We start from the raw sequence: 15464 nt of genomic DNA on the forward strand, positions 1-15464 counted from the left end.
GAGGGGGGATGAGGGGGGGGACGAGAGAGAGAGAGGGGTGACGAAGGGGGGACAAGAGAGAGGGGGGACGAGGGGGGAGACGAGAGAGAGAGAGCGAGGGGATGAGAGAGAGAGAGAGAGAGGGAGGGGGAGGAGAGAATGAGAGAGAGGAGGGCGAGAGAGGGGGGACGAGGGGGGGAACGAGAGAGAGGGAGGGATGAGAGAGAGAGGGGGGACGAGAGAGAGAGGGTTGGACGAGAGAGGAGGGGGATGGGAGAGTGAGAGAGAGAGAGAGAGAGAGCGGGGTGCGGAGAGAGAGAGGGAAGGACAAGAGAGTGAGAGAAAGAGAGGGGGGATGAGAGTGAGAGAGGGGAGGGACGAAAGAGAGAGAGAGAGAGAGACGAGAGAGAGACAGAGAGAGAGAGAGGGACGAGAAATTGAGAGAGAGAGTGAGAGAGAGGGGGGACGACTGGGAGATGGGGGGAATGACCGAGAGGGGGGGACGACCGAGAGAGAGAGAGGGGTGAGGAGAGAGAGAGGGAAGGACAAGAGAGTGAGAGAAAGAGAGGGGGGATGAGAGAGTGAGAGAGGGGAGGGATGAAAGAGAGAGAGAGAGAGAGAGAGACGAGAGAGAGTCAGAGACGAGAGAGAGACAGAGAGAGAGAGAGGGACGAGAAATTGAGAGAGAGAGTGAGAGAGAGGGGGGACGACTGAGAGATGGGGGGAACGACCGAGAGGGGGGGACGACCGAGAGAGAGAGAGGGGTGAGGAGAGAGAGAGGGAAGGACAAGAGAGTGAGAGAAAGAGAGAGGGGGATGAGCGAGTGAGAGAAGGGAGGGATGAGAGCGAGCGAGAGAGAGAGAGAGAGAGGGACGAGAGATTGAGAGAGAGAGTGAGAGTGAGGGGGGACGAGAGAGAGAAGGGGACGAGAGAGAGGGGGACGAGAAAGGGGGGGATGAGAGAGAGGGGGAGACACACTTGTCTTTGTTGGTCTCCCATCTTGATGTGAAAGGGAGACACCTCTCTGTCCCTTTATTAGGGAGAGAGAGAACCCAGTCAACAATTTTCAGGGTGTCAAAAGCCTCATCACTAGCTGTTTGATTATGGTTGCAACCTTTTGACAGTATACACATCAGATCTGCGCCGTCTGATCACTGACTCATTACCATGCCTCACTTTACAATGGCATTGGGTGCTCTGTGGCACGGGATTTGATTAGGGACACCCCCCTGTGGCATGGGACATGATTAGGGACACCCCCCCCAACCACACACAAACACACACACGCTCACACACATAGAAATTACACTTCCTGTGATTTTTCCCCAAGCTCCATGGCAACATTTTCTGCCATTTCTCCATGAATGTTATAGAAAGGTTTCCATTAAAGTCTGGCTGACTTCTTCGTGATCAGTGCCGCAGGGATATGCGAATTGGCAGCTTTTCATGCACCTGTTAGAACCCCCCTGATTCAATTCCTGGTATATATTACCTCTACACTGTTTCTAAACATTTCTGGATACTTCGTAAAGGATCTGATGGGGCTATTAGTAGCACATCTTGAGTAATGGTAAGAGTTTGGTCACATGGTGAAGTGAAAGCTGGGACCAAACAGTATTCAGAGTATGGAGACTACAGCAACTTAATGGTTAATTTAGCAGCCAGCAGACAAAGTCTGAACCACAGTTGTGAGTTTGTGTCCTACCCTAGCAGAGGAAAAGATGAAACCCAATTGCTAAGCAGTTACAAGCTATGTTTTATCAGCCATATTTGAGCCAAACCCCTCCCACATGTCTTCAATGTTAATGCCCCCCTTCAGTGTCAAAGATGGAGTACAAAGTCTCCACTGGGGGAAGATGTCAGATTCGGGGTTCACAGAACCACTACCATACTCCTGAGCTGTGATGCTGGCAGCTTTGAAATCTGCTGGAAGAAAGCATGCAACTCCCAAACCAACCCCACCACCCCATGTTAGCAGTCAATCTCAATGTCACATTGGCAGTATTCTACATCGTGCTGCTGTCTTTTTGACCCAGACTGGCTCAAAGCTGAGTTCTGAAGAAAGGGACTGAGGTTCCATGATTCACACATACTTTGGATATCTTTTTCCATGAAAGTGTAAATCTATTCTATTAAACACCGTATCATGGATGAGACAATAGCAGCTGGCAAAGATGTTCCCACCATTTCCCCCTTGACAAAGTTCGCTCTTCAAAAATTTGAGGAATGATATTATTATGGTCCTTTACATCTCTGGTCAGCATTTTCTGGTAAGTCAGAGAATAAATGCATTCAGTGCATCCAGATGTATATGGATCTTCAGATGAAAAACTGGTGTGAGACCTTGCCATAAACTCAAGATATTCTGCAGATATGGAAATCCAGAGTAACACACAAAAATTCTGGAGGATCTCAACAGGGCAGGCAGCATCTATGGAGAGGAATAAAGAGCTGACATTTCTGTCTGAGACCCTTCAACAAGGAATGAACATATTTGTTTCTTTCCTCCTGGCTGCAGCTGCTGGTAGCAGATGTTCATAACTATATGAACAGGTAACTTTAAGCTAGCCAGCACCTTTGCAGTGAAGCAAAATGCAATGATCTAGTGCCTTCCTTGTTCCTTGTTAGTGCCTTCCTTCCCACACTGACAGAAGGGAAAGGGGGTATTAGTCAAGTGGAATCATCTCTGATTTGCAATGATAAGAGCTTAGTGACATAATAACACAAATCTGTGATCACCAGTACAAACTCCTGCAGATCTCTATGAAGAGGAGCTAGGGATGGTCTGTCTTCCATGTGCCGAGAAAAGTATCTTCTCCTTTTCACACTATCCTACAGGACAGTGTGGACACGATTCACAATGTCAACACATGGGCATGATAGAGCAGAGGTGAGAGCGAGACTCAGCAGTGTGAGTGAGCAAACAATGAGTAATGGCAGTAGAAGACATGGTGGAATGGTTGGTTGTGTCCACACATGTGTGTATCTAAGTTCTACAATCCTGGATTTGCTGAATGGTTTTTGAGTTGTATGGCATGTTCAGGGAGAAGCAGTACCTCTGGGGCAGCTGCTCATCTTAAGACCGACCAGATACTCAGCTCTCATCTGTGGCTCCAAGTAGCTGTTTGGATGTGACAGCTGCCACAACCCGGTACACTGCTTTGACAAGTGGGCTCAATCAGGTGGGGATAGCTGATGGGCCTCATATCCCAGTGAGATAGGAACACGCCTGTTCCAGCATGCGAAGTCAGCCCCAGTGGACTGGGTGGATGAGATCGACAGTGAGATCCAATGGCCAGGAAGTTGGTTTTGCAACACTTCATGGAAAGCAAAGGCCATGACAAGACACTGAAGAAGCAACTAAGGAAGACCCCAGTTGGGATGGCTACTCGTACCACTGGACCTCAACTTCTGAGGTCAAAGGAGTAGAAATGGGCTGCGATGGGTTGTCCACTTTAAAAACTCTCCGGTAGGTGTTTCACTGTCATTGTTGGATCTAATAGACAACCAAAAAATCAATCATTTGAGGCTTACAGTGCAAACCTTCACCAACTGAGTGTTAACATGGAATTTCTTCCAATACTGCTCCCCAAAGCTGCCACTGTTCTCACTCCTCATTACAACATAAGGTGGCCTCAGGTTTTGCACTCAGCAGGTTCAGTTGTGTCTACAGCAGCAATAAGTCAACATTTCCTAGCACCTGCCCCCCAGCTCTCTTCTGATATCCCTGCTGTAATGTACAGGTACACAAGTCAGGGATGAACTGATCCACACACTGTATTTAGCCAGTGGTCTGTACAGAACCATCACCAAAGATAGTTCTTCCTACAGAACTGAAATGTCGACTGCACCTCTTCCTACAGAACCCCCCCCCCTTGTCTTTCTTCCCGGACCTCCTGTCCTATGATCCTCTCGTATCCCCTTTTGCCTATCACCTGTCCAGCTCTTGGCTCTATCCCACCCCCTCCTGTCTTCTCCTATCATTTTGGATCTCCCCCTCCCCCTCCAACTTTCAAATCCCTTACTCACTCTTCCTTCAGTTAGTCCTGACGAAGGGTCTCGGCCTGAAACGTCGACTGCACCTCTTCCTACAGATGCTGCCTGGCCTGTTGCATTCACCAGCAACTTTGATGTATGTTACCAAAGATAGGTGTGGTTCAGGCTGATAGGGGAGAATGTGGAGGCTTGTTCTATCAGGTAGAAGTCTACTTTGTGGCTTTGTGTTGGGTGAGCAGCATCAGTGCTGGTGATGCAAAAAGACTAAATAAACAAATAAACTCATCAGAAGGGCTGGATCTGTCCTTGGCTACAACCTGGACTCTCTTGAGTTAGTGGTGGAAAGGAGGTCACTAAACAAACTGTTAACCATTATGGACAATTTGGTACACGCTCTCCGTGACCTACTGAATAAGCAGCGGAGCATCCTTTCAAACAGATTTATTCAGCTCCGCTGTCACAAGGATTGTTACAGAAAATCCTTCCTACCCAATGCAATAAGCGTATATAACACTTCATCTCTGAGCAACAGGAGAGCACACAGAGTACAATAGCCTCTATTCTATTATTTCATAAATTGTTATTGCACATTGGTAAATTACTATTGTGTATATTATTATTCTGTACTCTATTAGTTACATCTGCGCACTGCTAAGTGTGTTTTTAAATGTTGTTGCTGTAACAAAAGAATTCCCCACTCGGGATCAATAAAGTATTTACTATTATTATTTCAGCCATGGACATTGAAAGCTCCAGACAACCTCCAATAGTAGAGCACATCAGTGGCTGTGAATTATCCATGCTGAATGAGTTATTAACTATTAATAAAATTTAGTGCAATGTGCACAGACTTGTGCATGTGAAATACAATGAACTCAAACAAGAACTCAACTCATAAACTTTATTCAAGAGTTCTTCACCAACTCCTTAGGATTATGTCATATGATTGACGGTCCAAAGAGCATTTAGTTATATGACAACCTTAAAGTAAGGATTGTTGTCCACATCCTTTAATTTACACTGCTTTCCCCATTTTGGAAAATTTAAAAAAAAAACACAAAAGCTGATCTAATGTATTTACAACTCTTATAAATATAGCCAAGGTATAAGCTTTCACATTATCTGCAATCTTCACCAAATGCCAGCATCACTGAATGCTTGAGGTATAAAAGAGTCTATTCTGTCCATTAAGTCCATACTGTTTCAGCACAGTATTATCTGGATAATTGAAGAGTTACCTGCTCCCCATAGTACTTTCCTTTCAGATACTTATCTATTTCCCTTTTGAATACTACAACTGAAATTGCTTCTACCATACATTCAGCAGTGCGTTCGTGACCACAACCATTCACTGTATAAACCAGCTTTCCATTTAATACTTTAACTTCTTTTGTCAGTCACCTTCCTTCTTTGTCTTTGAGTCATTGACCTTTTCATTAGAGGATAGTTTCTCTCCAACTCCTATATCTATGCTCTATATGTCTTTTGAATACATAAAGTATGTTGCCTAGGACTGAAGACAATATGTTGGTGTTTTATAAAGGCTTATCATGACTTCTTTGCTCTTATACACTTTCTTTATGAAGGCTGGATCCCTTCAGCTTGCTTATTTATCTTCTCACCTTGCTCTGCTACTTACAATGAACTATGCTCATATCACTCCAGATATTTCTGATTTCTATCCCTTCTGTAACAAATTAATATTGCTGTTTCCCATTCATTCTAACAATCCGTCACACTCCCAAACTAATGTCTCTCCATTGGAGAATTTAAGTGAAATACCTGCCCTTTTATATCTTTGCTTCCCACTATTCTGGGATTGAAAAACACTGCTTCCCTGTGAAGAAATAAATCATTTGCATTTCTTTCAATTTAGCATACTGCTTTCAGTGCTTACTGAAGAAATCAAAATACAAGTTAGGTTTGTGGAACATCTTTGCTGAGTGCCATAGGATGGTCCCTCAGCTTTCAAGTGCAGGTCACATTAATTCTCCATTCCACTGCCACTCAATATTCATACCACTAAGTTGTAAAGCTACCCAAGTGTAACATAATAAGTTGCTTAAGCTTGCATTTTCCCCCTACATAGCAATGGAGAAGGCCAACAACAGACAGATTGATGTAGGTGTGGGAAGAAGGGTTAAAATGACAGGTAACTGGAAGCTCACAATGGTTGTTGAGGACAGAGCATGGGTACTCTGCAAAACAATTGCCTAGTCTACACTTGGTTTCTCCAATATAGAGGAGACCACATCATGAACATTGGATTCAGCAATCTCAGATAACTAGTATTTGCAATTTGGAAGGTTATCAAACTGAAATGTTAACTTTGCTTTCTTCTCTCCACAGATGCTGCCTTCAATTTAATTTTATATTTCTAGCATTGGATATTTTGTGTTTTTGCTTATTGAATGGCAGAGCAGTATGCTTTACTCCTGCACCAGTTTCCAATGCAGGACCATTCATATCCAGTTTATGTTACTGAATACTCTAAAAGTGATTTCTTAAAAGACTTTAAGGTGCTAGCACTGTCATAACAAAATAAAATCCACCACATTTTCTTCATAAAATTACTTTACTATTTACTTTTGAACTATTTTAATTTTCAGAAAAGAAGTTGCCTTTTTTAATTTATCTCTTTGCTAACCATGGGACATTCTATCCGCAGTAAAGATGTCAGGAAAGACAGGCAGGTGATGGGGCAAGTTTGTAGCCATTGGGATGAGTTGCAGTGCAATAAAGATGCAGTGAAATCAAAGCGAAAAGAACCAAATACTGGTCTTAAGGTGTTATACTTAAATGCACGTAGCATAAGGAATAAGGTGGATGATCTTGTTGTACAACTACAGATTGGCAGGTATCATATTGTGGCCATCACTGAGATGTGGCTAAAGGATGCATGTCTCTGGGAGCTGAACGTCCAAGGATACACGGTGTATCAGAAGGATAGAAAGGTAGGCAGAGGGGGAGGCATGGCTTTATTGGTAGGAAATGATATTAAATCATTAGAAAGAGGTGATATAGGATCAGAAGGTGTAGAATATTTATGGGTTGAGCTAAGAAATCATAGGGATAAGAGGACCCTGATAGCCGTTATTTATAGGCCTCCAAACAGCTGCAGTGATGTGGACTACAAATTACAACAGGAAATAGAAAAGGCTTGTCAGAAGGGCAGTGCTATGATAATTGTGGGGGATTTTAACATGCGAGTGGATTGGGAAAATCAGGTCGGCACTGGATCTCAAGAGAGAGAATTTGTAGAATGTCTGCAAGATGACTTTTTAGAACAGCTTGTTGTTGAGCCCACGGGGATTGGCTGTACTGGATTGGGTACTGTGTAATGAACCGGAGGTGATTAGAGAGATTGAGCTGAAGGAACCCTTAGGAGGCAGTGATCATAACATGATTGAGTTCACTGTGAAATTTGAAAAAAAGAAGCCGAAATCTGATGTGTCAGTATTTCAGTGGAGTAAAGGGAATTATAGTGGCATGAGAGAGGAACTGGCCAAAGTTGACTGGAAAGGGACACTGGTGGGAAGGACAGCAGAGCAGCAGTGGCTGGAGTTTATGCAAGAAGTGAGGAAGGTGCAAGACAGGAATATTCCAAAAAAGAAGAAATTTTCAAATGGAAAAAGGATGCGATTGTGGTTGACGAGAGAAGTCAAAGACAAAGTTAAAGCAAAGGAGCGGGCATACAAAGAAGCAAAAATTAGTGGGAAGACAGAGGATTGGGAAGTTTTTAAAAGCTTACAAAAGGAAACTAAGAAGGTCATTAAGAGGGAAAAGATTAGCAATGAAAGGAAGCTAGCAAATAATATCAAAGAGGATACTAAAAGCTTTTTCAAGTATATAAAGAGTAAAAGACAGGTGAGAGTAGATATAGGACTGATAGAAAACGATGCTGGAGAAATTGTAATGGGAGATAAGGAGATGCCAGAGGAACTGAACGAATATTTTGCATCAGTCTTCACTGAGGAAGACATCAGCAGTATACCGGACACTCAAGGGTGGCAGGGAGGAGAAGTGTGCGCAGTCACAATTACGACAGAGAAAGTACTCAGGAAGCTGAATAGTCTAAAGGTAGATAAATCTCTTGGACCAGATGGAATGCATCCTTGTGTTCTGAAGGAAGTAGCTGTGGAGATTGCGGAGGCATTAGCGATGATCTTTCAAAAGTTGATAGATTCTGGCATGGTTCCAGAAGACTGGAAGATCGCAAATGTCACTCCACTATTTAAGAAGGGGGCAAGGAAGCAAAAAGGAAATTATAGACCTGTTAGCTTGACATCGGTGGTTGGAAAGTTGTTGGAGTTGATTTTCAAGGATGAGGTTACAGAGCACCTGGAGGCATATGACAAGATAGGCAGAACTCAGCATGGATTCCTTAAAGGAAAATCCTGCCTGACAAACCTATTACAATTTTTCGAGGAAATTACAAGTAGGCTAGACAAGGGAGATGCAGTGGATGTTGTATACTTGGATTTTCAGAAGGCCTTTGACAAGGTGACACACAAGAGGTTACATAACAAGATAAGAGCCCATGGAATTACCGGAAAGTTACATATGTGGATAGAGCGTTGGCTGATTGGCAGGAAACAGAGAGTGGGAATAAAGGGATCCTATGCTGGTTGGTTGCCGCTTACCAGTGGTGTTCCACAGGGGTCCATGTTAGGGCCGCTTCTTTTTACATTGTACATCAACAATTTGGATTATGGAATAGATGGCTTTGTGGCTAAGTTTGCTGACGATACCAAGATAGGTAGAGGGGCCGGTAGTGCTGAGGAAACAGAGAGTCTGCAGAAAGACTTGGATAGATTGGAAGAATGGGCAAAGAAGTGGCAAATGAAATACAATGTTGGAAAGTGTATGGTTATGAACTTTGGCAGAAGAAATAAACAGGCAGACTATTATTTAAATGGGGAAAGAATTCAAAGTTCTGAGATGCAACGGGACTTGGGAGTCCTCGTACAGGATACCCTTAAGGGTAACCTCCAGGTTGAGTCGGTGGTGAACAAGGCGAATGCAATGTTGGCATTCATTTCTAGAGGAATAGAGTATAGGAGCAGAGGTGTGATGTTGATGCTCTATAAGGCCCTGGTGAGACCTCACTTGGAGTACTGTGGGCAGGTTTGTTCTCCTTATTTAAGAAAGGATGTGCTAACGTTGGAGAGGGTACAGAGAAGAATCACTAGAATGATTCTGGGATTGAGAGGGTTAACATATGAGGAACGTTTGTCCGCTCTTGGACTGCATTCCTTGGAGTTTAGAAGAATGAGGGGAGACCTCATAGAAACATTTTGAATGTTGAAAGGCATGGACAGAGTGGATGTGGCAAAGTTGTTTCCTATGATGGAGGAGTCTAGTACCGGGGGCATGACTTAAGGATTGAAGGGCGCCCTTTCAGAACAGAAATGCGAAGAAATTTTTTTAGTCAGAGGGTGGTGAATCTATGGAATTTGTTGCCACGGGCAGTAGTGGAGGCCAAGTCATTGGGTGTATTTAAGGCAGAGATTGATAGGTATCTGAGTAGCCAAGGCATCAAAGGTTATGGTGAGAAGGCGAGGGAGTGGGACTAAATGGGAAAATGGATCAGCTCATGATAAAATAGCGGAGCAGACTCCATGGGCCGAATGGCCGACTTCTGCTCCTTTGTCTTATGGTCGTATGTTAATGTTAATTTTAATTTGTTCTCAATGGGGTTAGGAATGCATCATCCAGACTCTCAGGAACACCTTTGGTTGGGGTGAAGACAACTAAATGCAGTAAAGGAATGTGGAATATGGTGTTACTGGTTGTAAAGACCTTAAGACCAAAACATATAGGAGCAGAATAAGGCCATTTGGCCTATCGAATCTGCTCTGCGATTTCATCATCTCTGATCTATTGTTCCTTTCAGCCCTAATCTCCTATCTTCTTCCTTTATCCCTTCATGCCATGACCAATCAAGAATCTATCAACCTCTGCCTTAAATATACACAAAGACGTGGGCTCCACAGCTACCTGTGGTAATGAATTCCACAGATTAACCACTCTCTAGTTAAAGAAATTCCTCCTCATCTCTGTTCTAAAAGGATTGGTTTCAATTAGATCACTCCTCATTCTTCTGAATTCTAGTGAATACAGGTCCATAGCCATTAAACACACTTCATTTGACAAGCCTTTAAATTCTGGAATCATTTTCGTGAACCTCCTTTGAACCCTCTCCAGTGTCAACACATCCTTTCTAGAGAATGGCCTCAAAACTGCTCACAATACTTCAAGTAAGGCCTCAACAGTGCTTTATAAAGTCTCAACATTATACCCTTGCTTTTACAACTGTCAAATATCTGTCATTTATTTGACGAGACAACTGTAGTTGTGCAAAGACTTGATGCTTAAAAAGGTGGAAGGGAGGGGAAAGTCCTTATTGGACTGGATTTAAAAGCAAAACAACTTCATGGGAAAAGTGCATACATAACAAAATGGCACAGATCATTTTCATTCCAAATAACACATCTCAACTTTTCTTCAAGTTTTGCGCTTCATATCCAAAGTGCTTCATCCATGTTGGTTCATAAATCTGAGTGCAGGGATTTGGGATCATGTTCTGAAAGTTGCAGTTATCTGCAGATTGAGGTAGTTTTATAGATTGTGCTTGATATACCTGGATGTCATTCTGAGGAGGATTAATAGCTGCTGTCAAACGAGAGGTAGATAAGGTGAACAGGCCATCAGCACTCAGATGATCAGATGTTCCATCTGCACATGAGTCAACTTCCAAATTATCCTTCTCTGCATCATCATTGATGGAAAGTTTTACTGAACTTAAAGGAACATCGGAACAGTTCCAAAACTCCACATCTGTGATCTCCATTTTAGTTTCCTGAACTGTACCAAAATGGTGTACTGCTTCTGGTGCTGCAGCACCTTCAGTGGTATTATTGCTGCTTGCCTTGTTGGTATTTTGTACACCTGAAAACTGTTGGTACTGTAAATGAAAGGATTCTGGGACTCCAGGACTTAAGTTTTGTGTATAGTTTGCACAATCCTTATTTTCTGTAGATGCTTGTAAGGAGGAAGGAAGCCTCACATTGTCACTGTCTGTGCAACTATCTTTTCTTTGCAATAGGCTGTTACACTCATAACCCTCACACTTCAAGCCATTACTTTGGTAACAAACATGTTCATTCATATCATCAGTGAATGAAGCAGCAAGTTCTACTCTCTGACTTTTCCGGTAATAATCACTTGAGTGATCATCCTGTGTAATGAATGAGATATGATCATCTTCTGGATTTTCATCAGGCTCTTGGCATTGCAGATTCACATGCAAATCCTGAGAAAGTATGACCTATTCAAATAAAGAGACATTAGTTTTAAACATTATTTAGCATCCTTGTTCAACAGGCTTAAACCTCAAAAAAGAACAAAAGTAATCCGGTTTAGCAATCTAGTGTTCAGCAGATCATGTGGCCATGGTGTATGATCCTTCTGTATCTCCATCCCCTGACCTCCACCTTGAGCAGAAGGAAATCAGACCATGCCTGGACTGCGACAGGGAAATCAGCCTGAAAGCAAATGGGGTCAGTGAGTGTCTGGGAGGAGAACTAGAATAGGAAACCTATGGAGTTCAAACTATGGATCTGATCTTTTTTCTGGGGCTTCTCCATCATAATTAAAGATATCAGAATTCCCTGGGCTGTGTGATTTCGAAGAGTTTGGATAGTTATTTGTATGTCATTGCCACTGTCTGTAATTCAAATATATTGTCTTTTGGTTTAGTAATTCATCATACTTCCTGTCTTTCCACCAATTCACTTCTCCTAAAGGTATTCTCTTCTTCAACTGCCATAACCTTACTGACATAACCGGTTCCCTCTTATGTGCTCCAAATAAGCTACCCACAAGCAAGTCTCAGCAACAAACTGCAGGTGGCAAGTCAAGCCTTGCAATTCTTCTCACATCCAAGAAGACACCCGTGCAGCAAAGGATAGTCAACATGGAATCAGAGTCTCTTTAGCAGCTTGTAGTACTGCTTCACTGTGGAGCTATTTCAGAACCCCCAGCCTGGACTCTTGCTATTTTTCAGGTTAGTTAACACATTGGATAAACTTTGTGATGCAGCGCTGCAACCACTTAGTGCTATTTTGGAAAAGTCCAAAATGTAACTACACAGCCAGGTAGAGTAAAAGTGATTTACATACCAATGATTTGGGAAGTGGTGTCTGGACCAAGTGTAGACAGGTAAACTCTTTCAGTATGCAAATCATAAAACCAACTCCAATCACACCCAAAATGAAAACAGCTGCAGCTATCAAGGGTGCAATCCACAGTATATCTATCAAGGAAGAGAACAGGCAGAAACCAGGTTTAAGACCTCTGCTCAGGCAAATCATCATGGAAGTCACTTACATTTTAAGTCTCATAAGTTATCTACATCCTTCATAACAACACAAATAGGTGGAGTTGTTCATAGTTAATTTGGGTTCAGTGAAGTTTTGAGACACCAGAAATTCTGCAGATGCTGGAAACATTGAGCAAAACACTCAAAATGCTGGAGAAACTCAGTAGGTCATGCAGCACCTATGGGAAGAAGTAAACAGTTGACATTTCAGTCCGAGACCCATTATGGTCCTGATGAAGGGTCATAGCCTGAAACGTCAATTGCTTATTTCCCTCCATAGACGCTGCCTGACCCAACCAGATCCTACACTAAAGATTTGTATGGCCCAATTACACAACGAGTAGAGCTGCTGCCTCACAGTTCCAAGGATTAGTTCGATCATTACCCCCTTGTATGTGTATGTGGAGTTTAAATAAGGTTCCAAGTGCCCCATTATTCCTTATCTGGTTCTAATTATCACCTTCCTTATCAAATTCCAGAATCTGATCTGCAGCCCTTTGTTGTCTCTGCTTATCACGTTCCAATGTTGGAAACTACCTCTACTCTCTCATCCCCCCACTGGCTCCATTGGCCCAACATCCCCCTCCGCATCTGGATCCACCGATCACCTACCAGCTCCTATATCCCCCCGCACCTCTTTATACTCTACATTCTCAGTCCTGATGCAGCAGAGAAATTGCCAACTGGAGGCAGGGCTGTCAAGTGGGAGTGCTGTGATCATTGGCAGTGGGTTTAGGGTTCTGCTGGGTGAACAATCGCAGGATTTTAGCTGGATGAGTGATCAGTGAATGAGAGAAAAGACTAGGTGACAGTCTTATGATGGCTGTTGGGTTTGCTGCTGCGGTGGGGACGAGGTCTCCATGTGACAGCTGGAAAGGGACTTAAAAAAACAACAAACAAGGAGCTGGAGGAACTCAGTAGTTGAGTAACATCTGTGTGTGTGTGTGTGGGGGGGGGGGAAAGAGTGGATAATTGATGCCTCAGGTCAAGACCCTTTGTCTTGACTGGGCTGGGAAGCATTCTCATACATCCTCATACCTGTCCCTTGACTGTGACCCTACCTACCAATGATCATCAGGCCACTGTCTCAATAACATCACAGATCATATTGCTTCACAGCCTCCAAACTAGCAGTTACATAACTCTGTTCCGCTCATCAGCTCAGATGAAACGTCTCAATCTGAAACATCAACTGTCTATCTCAACCCTCACCCCCCCCTAAATGCCACTCAACCCAGTTAGTCGCTCCCGCCTCCTGTTTATTGGTATAAATTCCAGGATCTGCTGTCTCTTTTGTCTCTGAAGTTGATTTCCCTATACTAGACTTGGACTTCCAAAGAGCTCCCTTTGAATTACCCAAAAGCAGCCTCAGGTGGTGTCTCCACAAGTAACGTGCATCAATAGACTCTGCTGCTCATTTTCAGTGTCCTCAGCATGTTATTTAGAAATCACACAGAGGAAGCAAGGGTGAAAATCTCAGTTTTTCCAGTTGCTGTGGTAGATCCCCAATTAACCTTCACATGTTAATTTTTATGTAAAAGAATCACTTCACATGCAAAAAAAATTACATCATTAAATGCAAAACTAGCAGTTATTTGGTAGCAGAATAATTCTAAAAGGGGAAAGTAATATTGAAAATAATTATTCAATTAAATTTTTAAAATGTAGCATTAAGGTTAGTTACCTGTATTTTGCAGTGAGGTAGTTATGCAAATATTTTTAGAATCCTTTAAGTGAATGTTAAGTAATGATTCAAACCTTGCTACAACACAATATGTAAAGTTGGGTTTTAGATTTTCAAAGAGATAATATCCTTTCCCCAGTTTATCAGGTTCGAGTTTAGCAGTCTGTTGGGAAAAACACAACCATTAACTACTGAACAGAAAGATGTATAACTAAGATACATCATTTCATAAACTGATTTCAGAATGCAATGTAAATATTAATATACACAGCAAAACTGCAAAATAATTTATTTAATTGCCAGGTGCAGCAAGTACAGTAATAGAGGTCATTGCAGACCTTTTTTCTATGATCACAGTTAACGTTCAGAGTAGTTTGTAACAGTAAACAGTGAAAAAAAAAGTACTTTATCTATTCATCAAGGTGCAATTTTGGTCAACCAAGATCAATGACAAATAATGAAGGGGCTTTTCACACATATATAATAAGCTCCAATTGTTCTCAGATATCTAAAGATGTGAGAAAGTGTGTTGAGTGGTGCAGGTATTCATGCCCTGCTGACCATGAACAGTAAAATATCTTCAAACTATCAGGGTAGAGGTGGGTCAAAGCAGAAATCATTGAAGACATGGTAACTGGACAAACATGAACTGCATCAGTCAGATACTCCTTTATTAACAGAAATTACTGTCTCCTTGTGCTGATCTGACCTGACCTGATCAACTGACCCTAAGACTTAAAAAGAAGAAATTCAACCCTTCGAGTTTGCTCATTTACTCTAATAAATATCTCAAAAAGCTATAAAACATAATTTCCCCCTCATAAATCTATGCTCAACCATTTTAGTTTTAATGTCACAGGAGGCAATTCAGCCCATCATGTCCATGTCAGCTCCCCCAGTAGATCCATTAACCCTTTATTTCCCTGTGACCTATATTGTTTCCCATATACCCATCAATTCCCTTTTGACTTTGTCTGCCAGTAACATACACAAAGAGATAATGTTCAGGAGGCAACTGATGTGCCATCATATCTTTGGGTATCAGAATCATCACCTCCTCCTTACCGACCAGCAGCACACGAGCATCTCAGGGCTGCATGCTAAGCCCACTGCTCTCTACTCTCTATAAAGTATCTCCAGATGTGTGGCCCAGCATAACTCCAATGCCATCTACAAATTTGCCAAACGCACCACTGTTTGCAGAATCACAGGTGGTGTGAGGCAGCATATGGGAGCGCTAAGAGAAGAGTGTTGTTCTTCAGCAGCAACCTTGCAATCAATGTCAGCAAGACCAAGGAACTGATGGTGGACTTTATGGAAGGGTAACTCAAGTCAACACACACCAATCCTCACTGAAGGATTTGCAGTGAGAAAGGTGAGCAACTTCAAGTTCCTGGGTGTCAACATCTCAGAGAACCTATC

At 42.7% G+C, this 15464-nt stretch overlaps 1 protein-coding gene across 1 annotated transcript in view; it reads right to left on the reverse strand.

Moving 5' to 3' along the window:
- Positions 1 to 9506: 9506 nt before the first annotated feature.
- LOC140204541 (interleukin-20 receptor subunit alpha-like) overlaps positions 9507 to 15464 on the reverse strand; it is a 46923-nt gene continuing 40965 nt past the window's right edge. Inside the window, exons 6-8 of the mRNA XM_072271253.1 lie at positions 14043 to 14205; positions 12159 to 12292; positions 9507 to 11305 (exon numbers count right to left, since the gene is read on the reverse strand). Coding sequence (XP_072127354.1) covers positions 10472 to 11305; positions 12159 to 12292; positions 14043 to 14205 — 1131 coding nt within the window. The 3' untranslated portion in view covers positions 9507 to 10471. The remainder of the gene's footprint in view (positions 11306 to 12158; positions 12293 to 14042; positions 14206 to 15464) is intronic.

Source organism: Mobula birostris, chromosome 10 (genome assembly GCF_030028105.1).
Source record: "Mobula birostris isolate sMobBir1 chromosome 10, sMobBir1.hap1, whole genome shotgun sequence".
NCBI lineage: Eukaryota > Metazoa > Chordata > Chondrichthyes > Myliobatiformes > Myliobatidae > Mobula > Mobula birostris.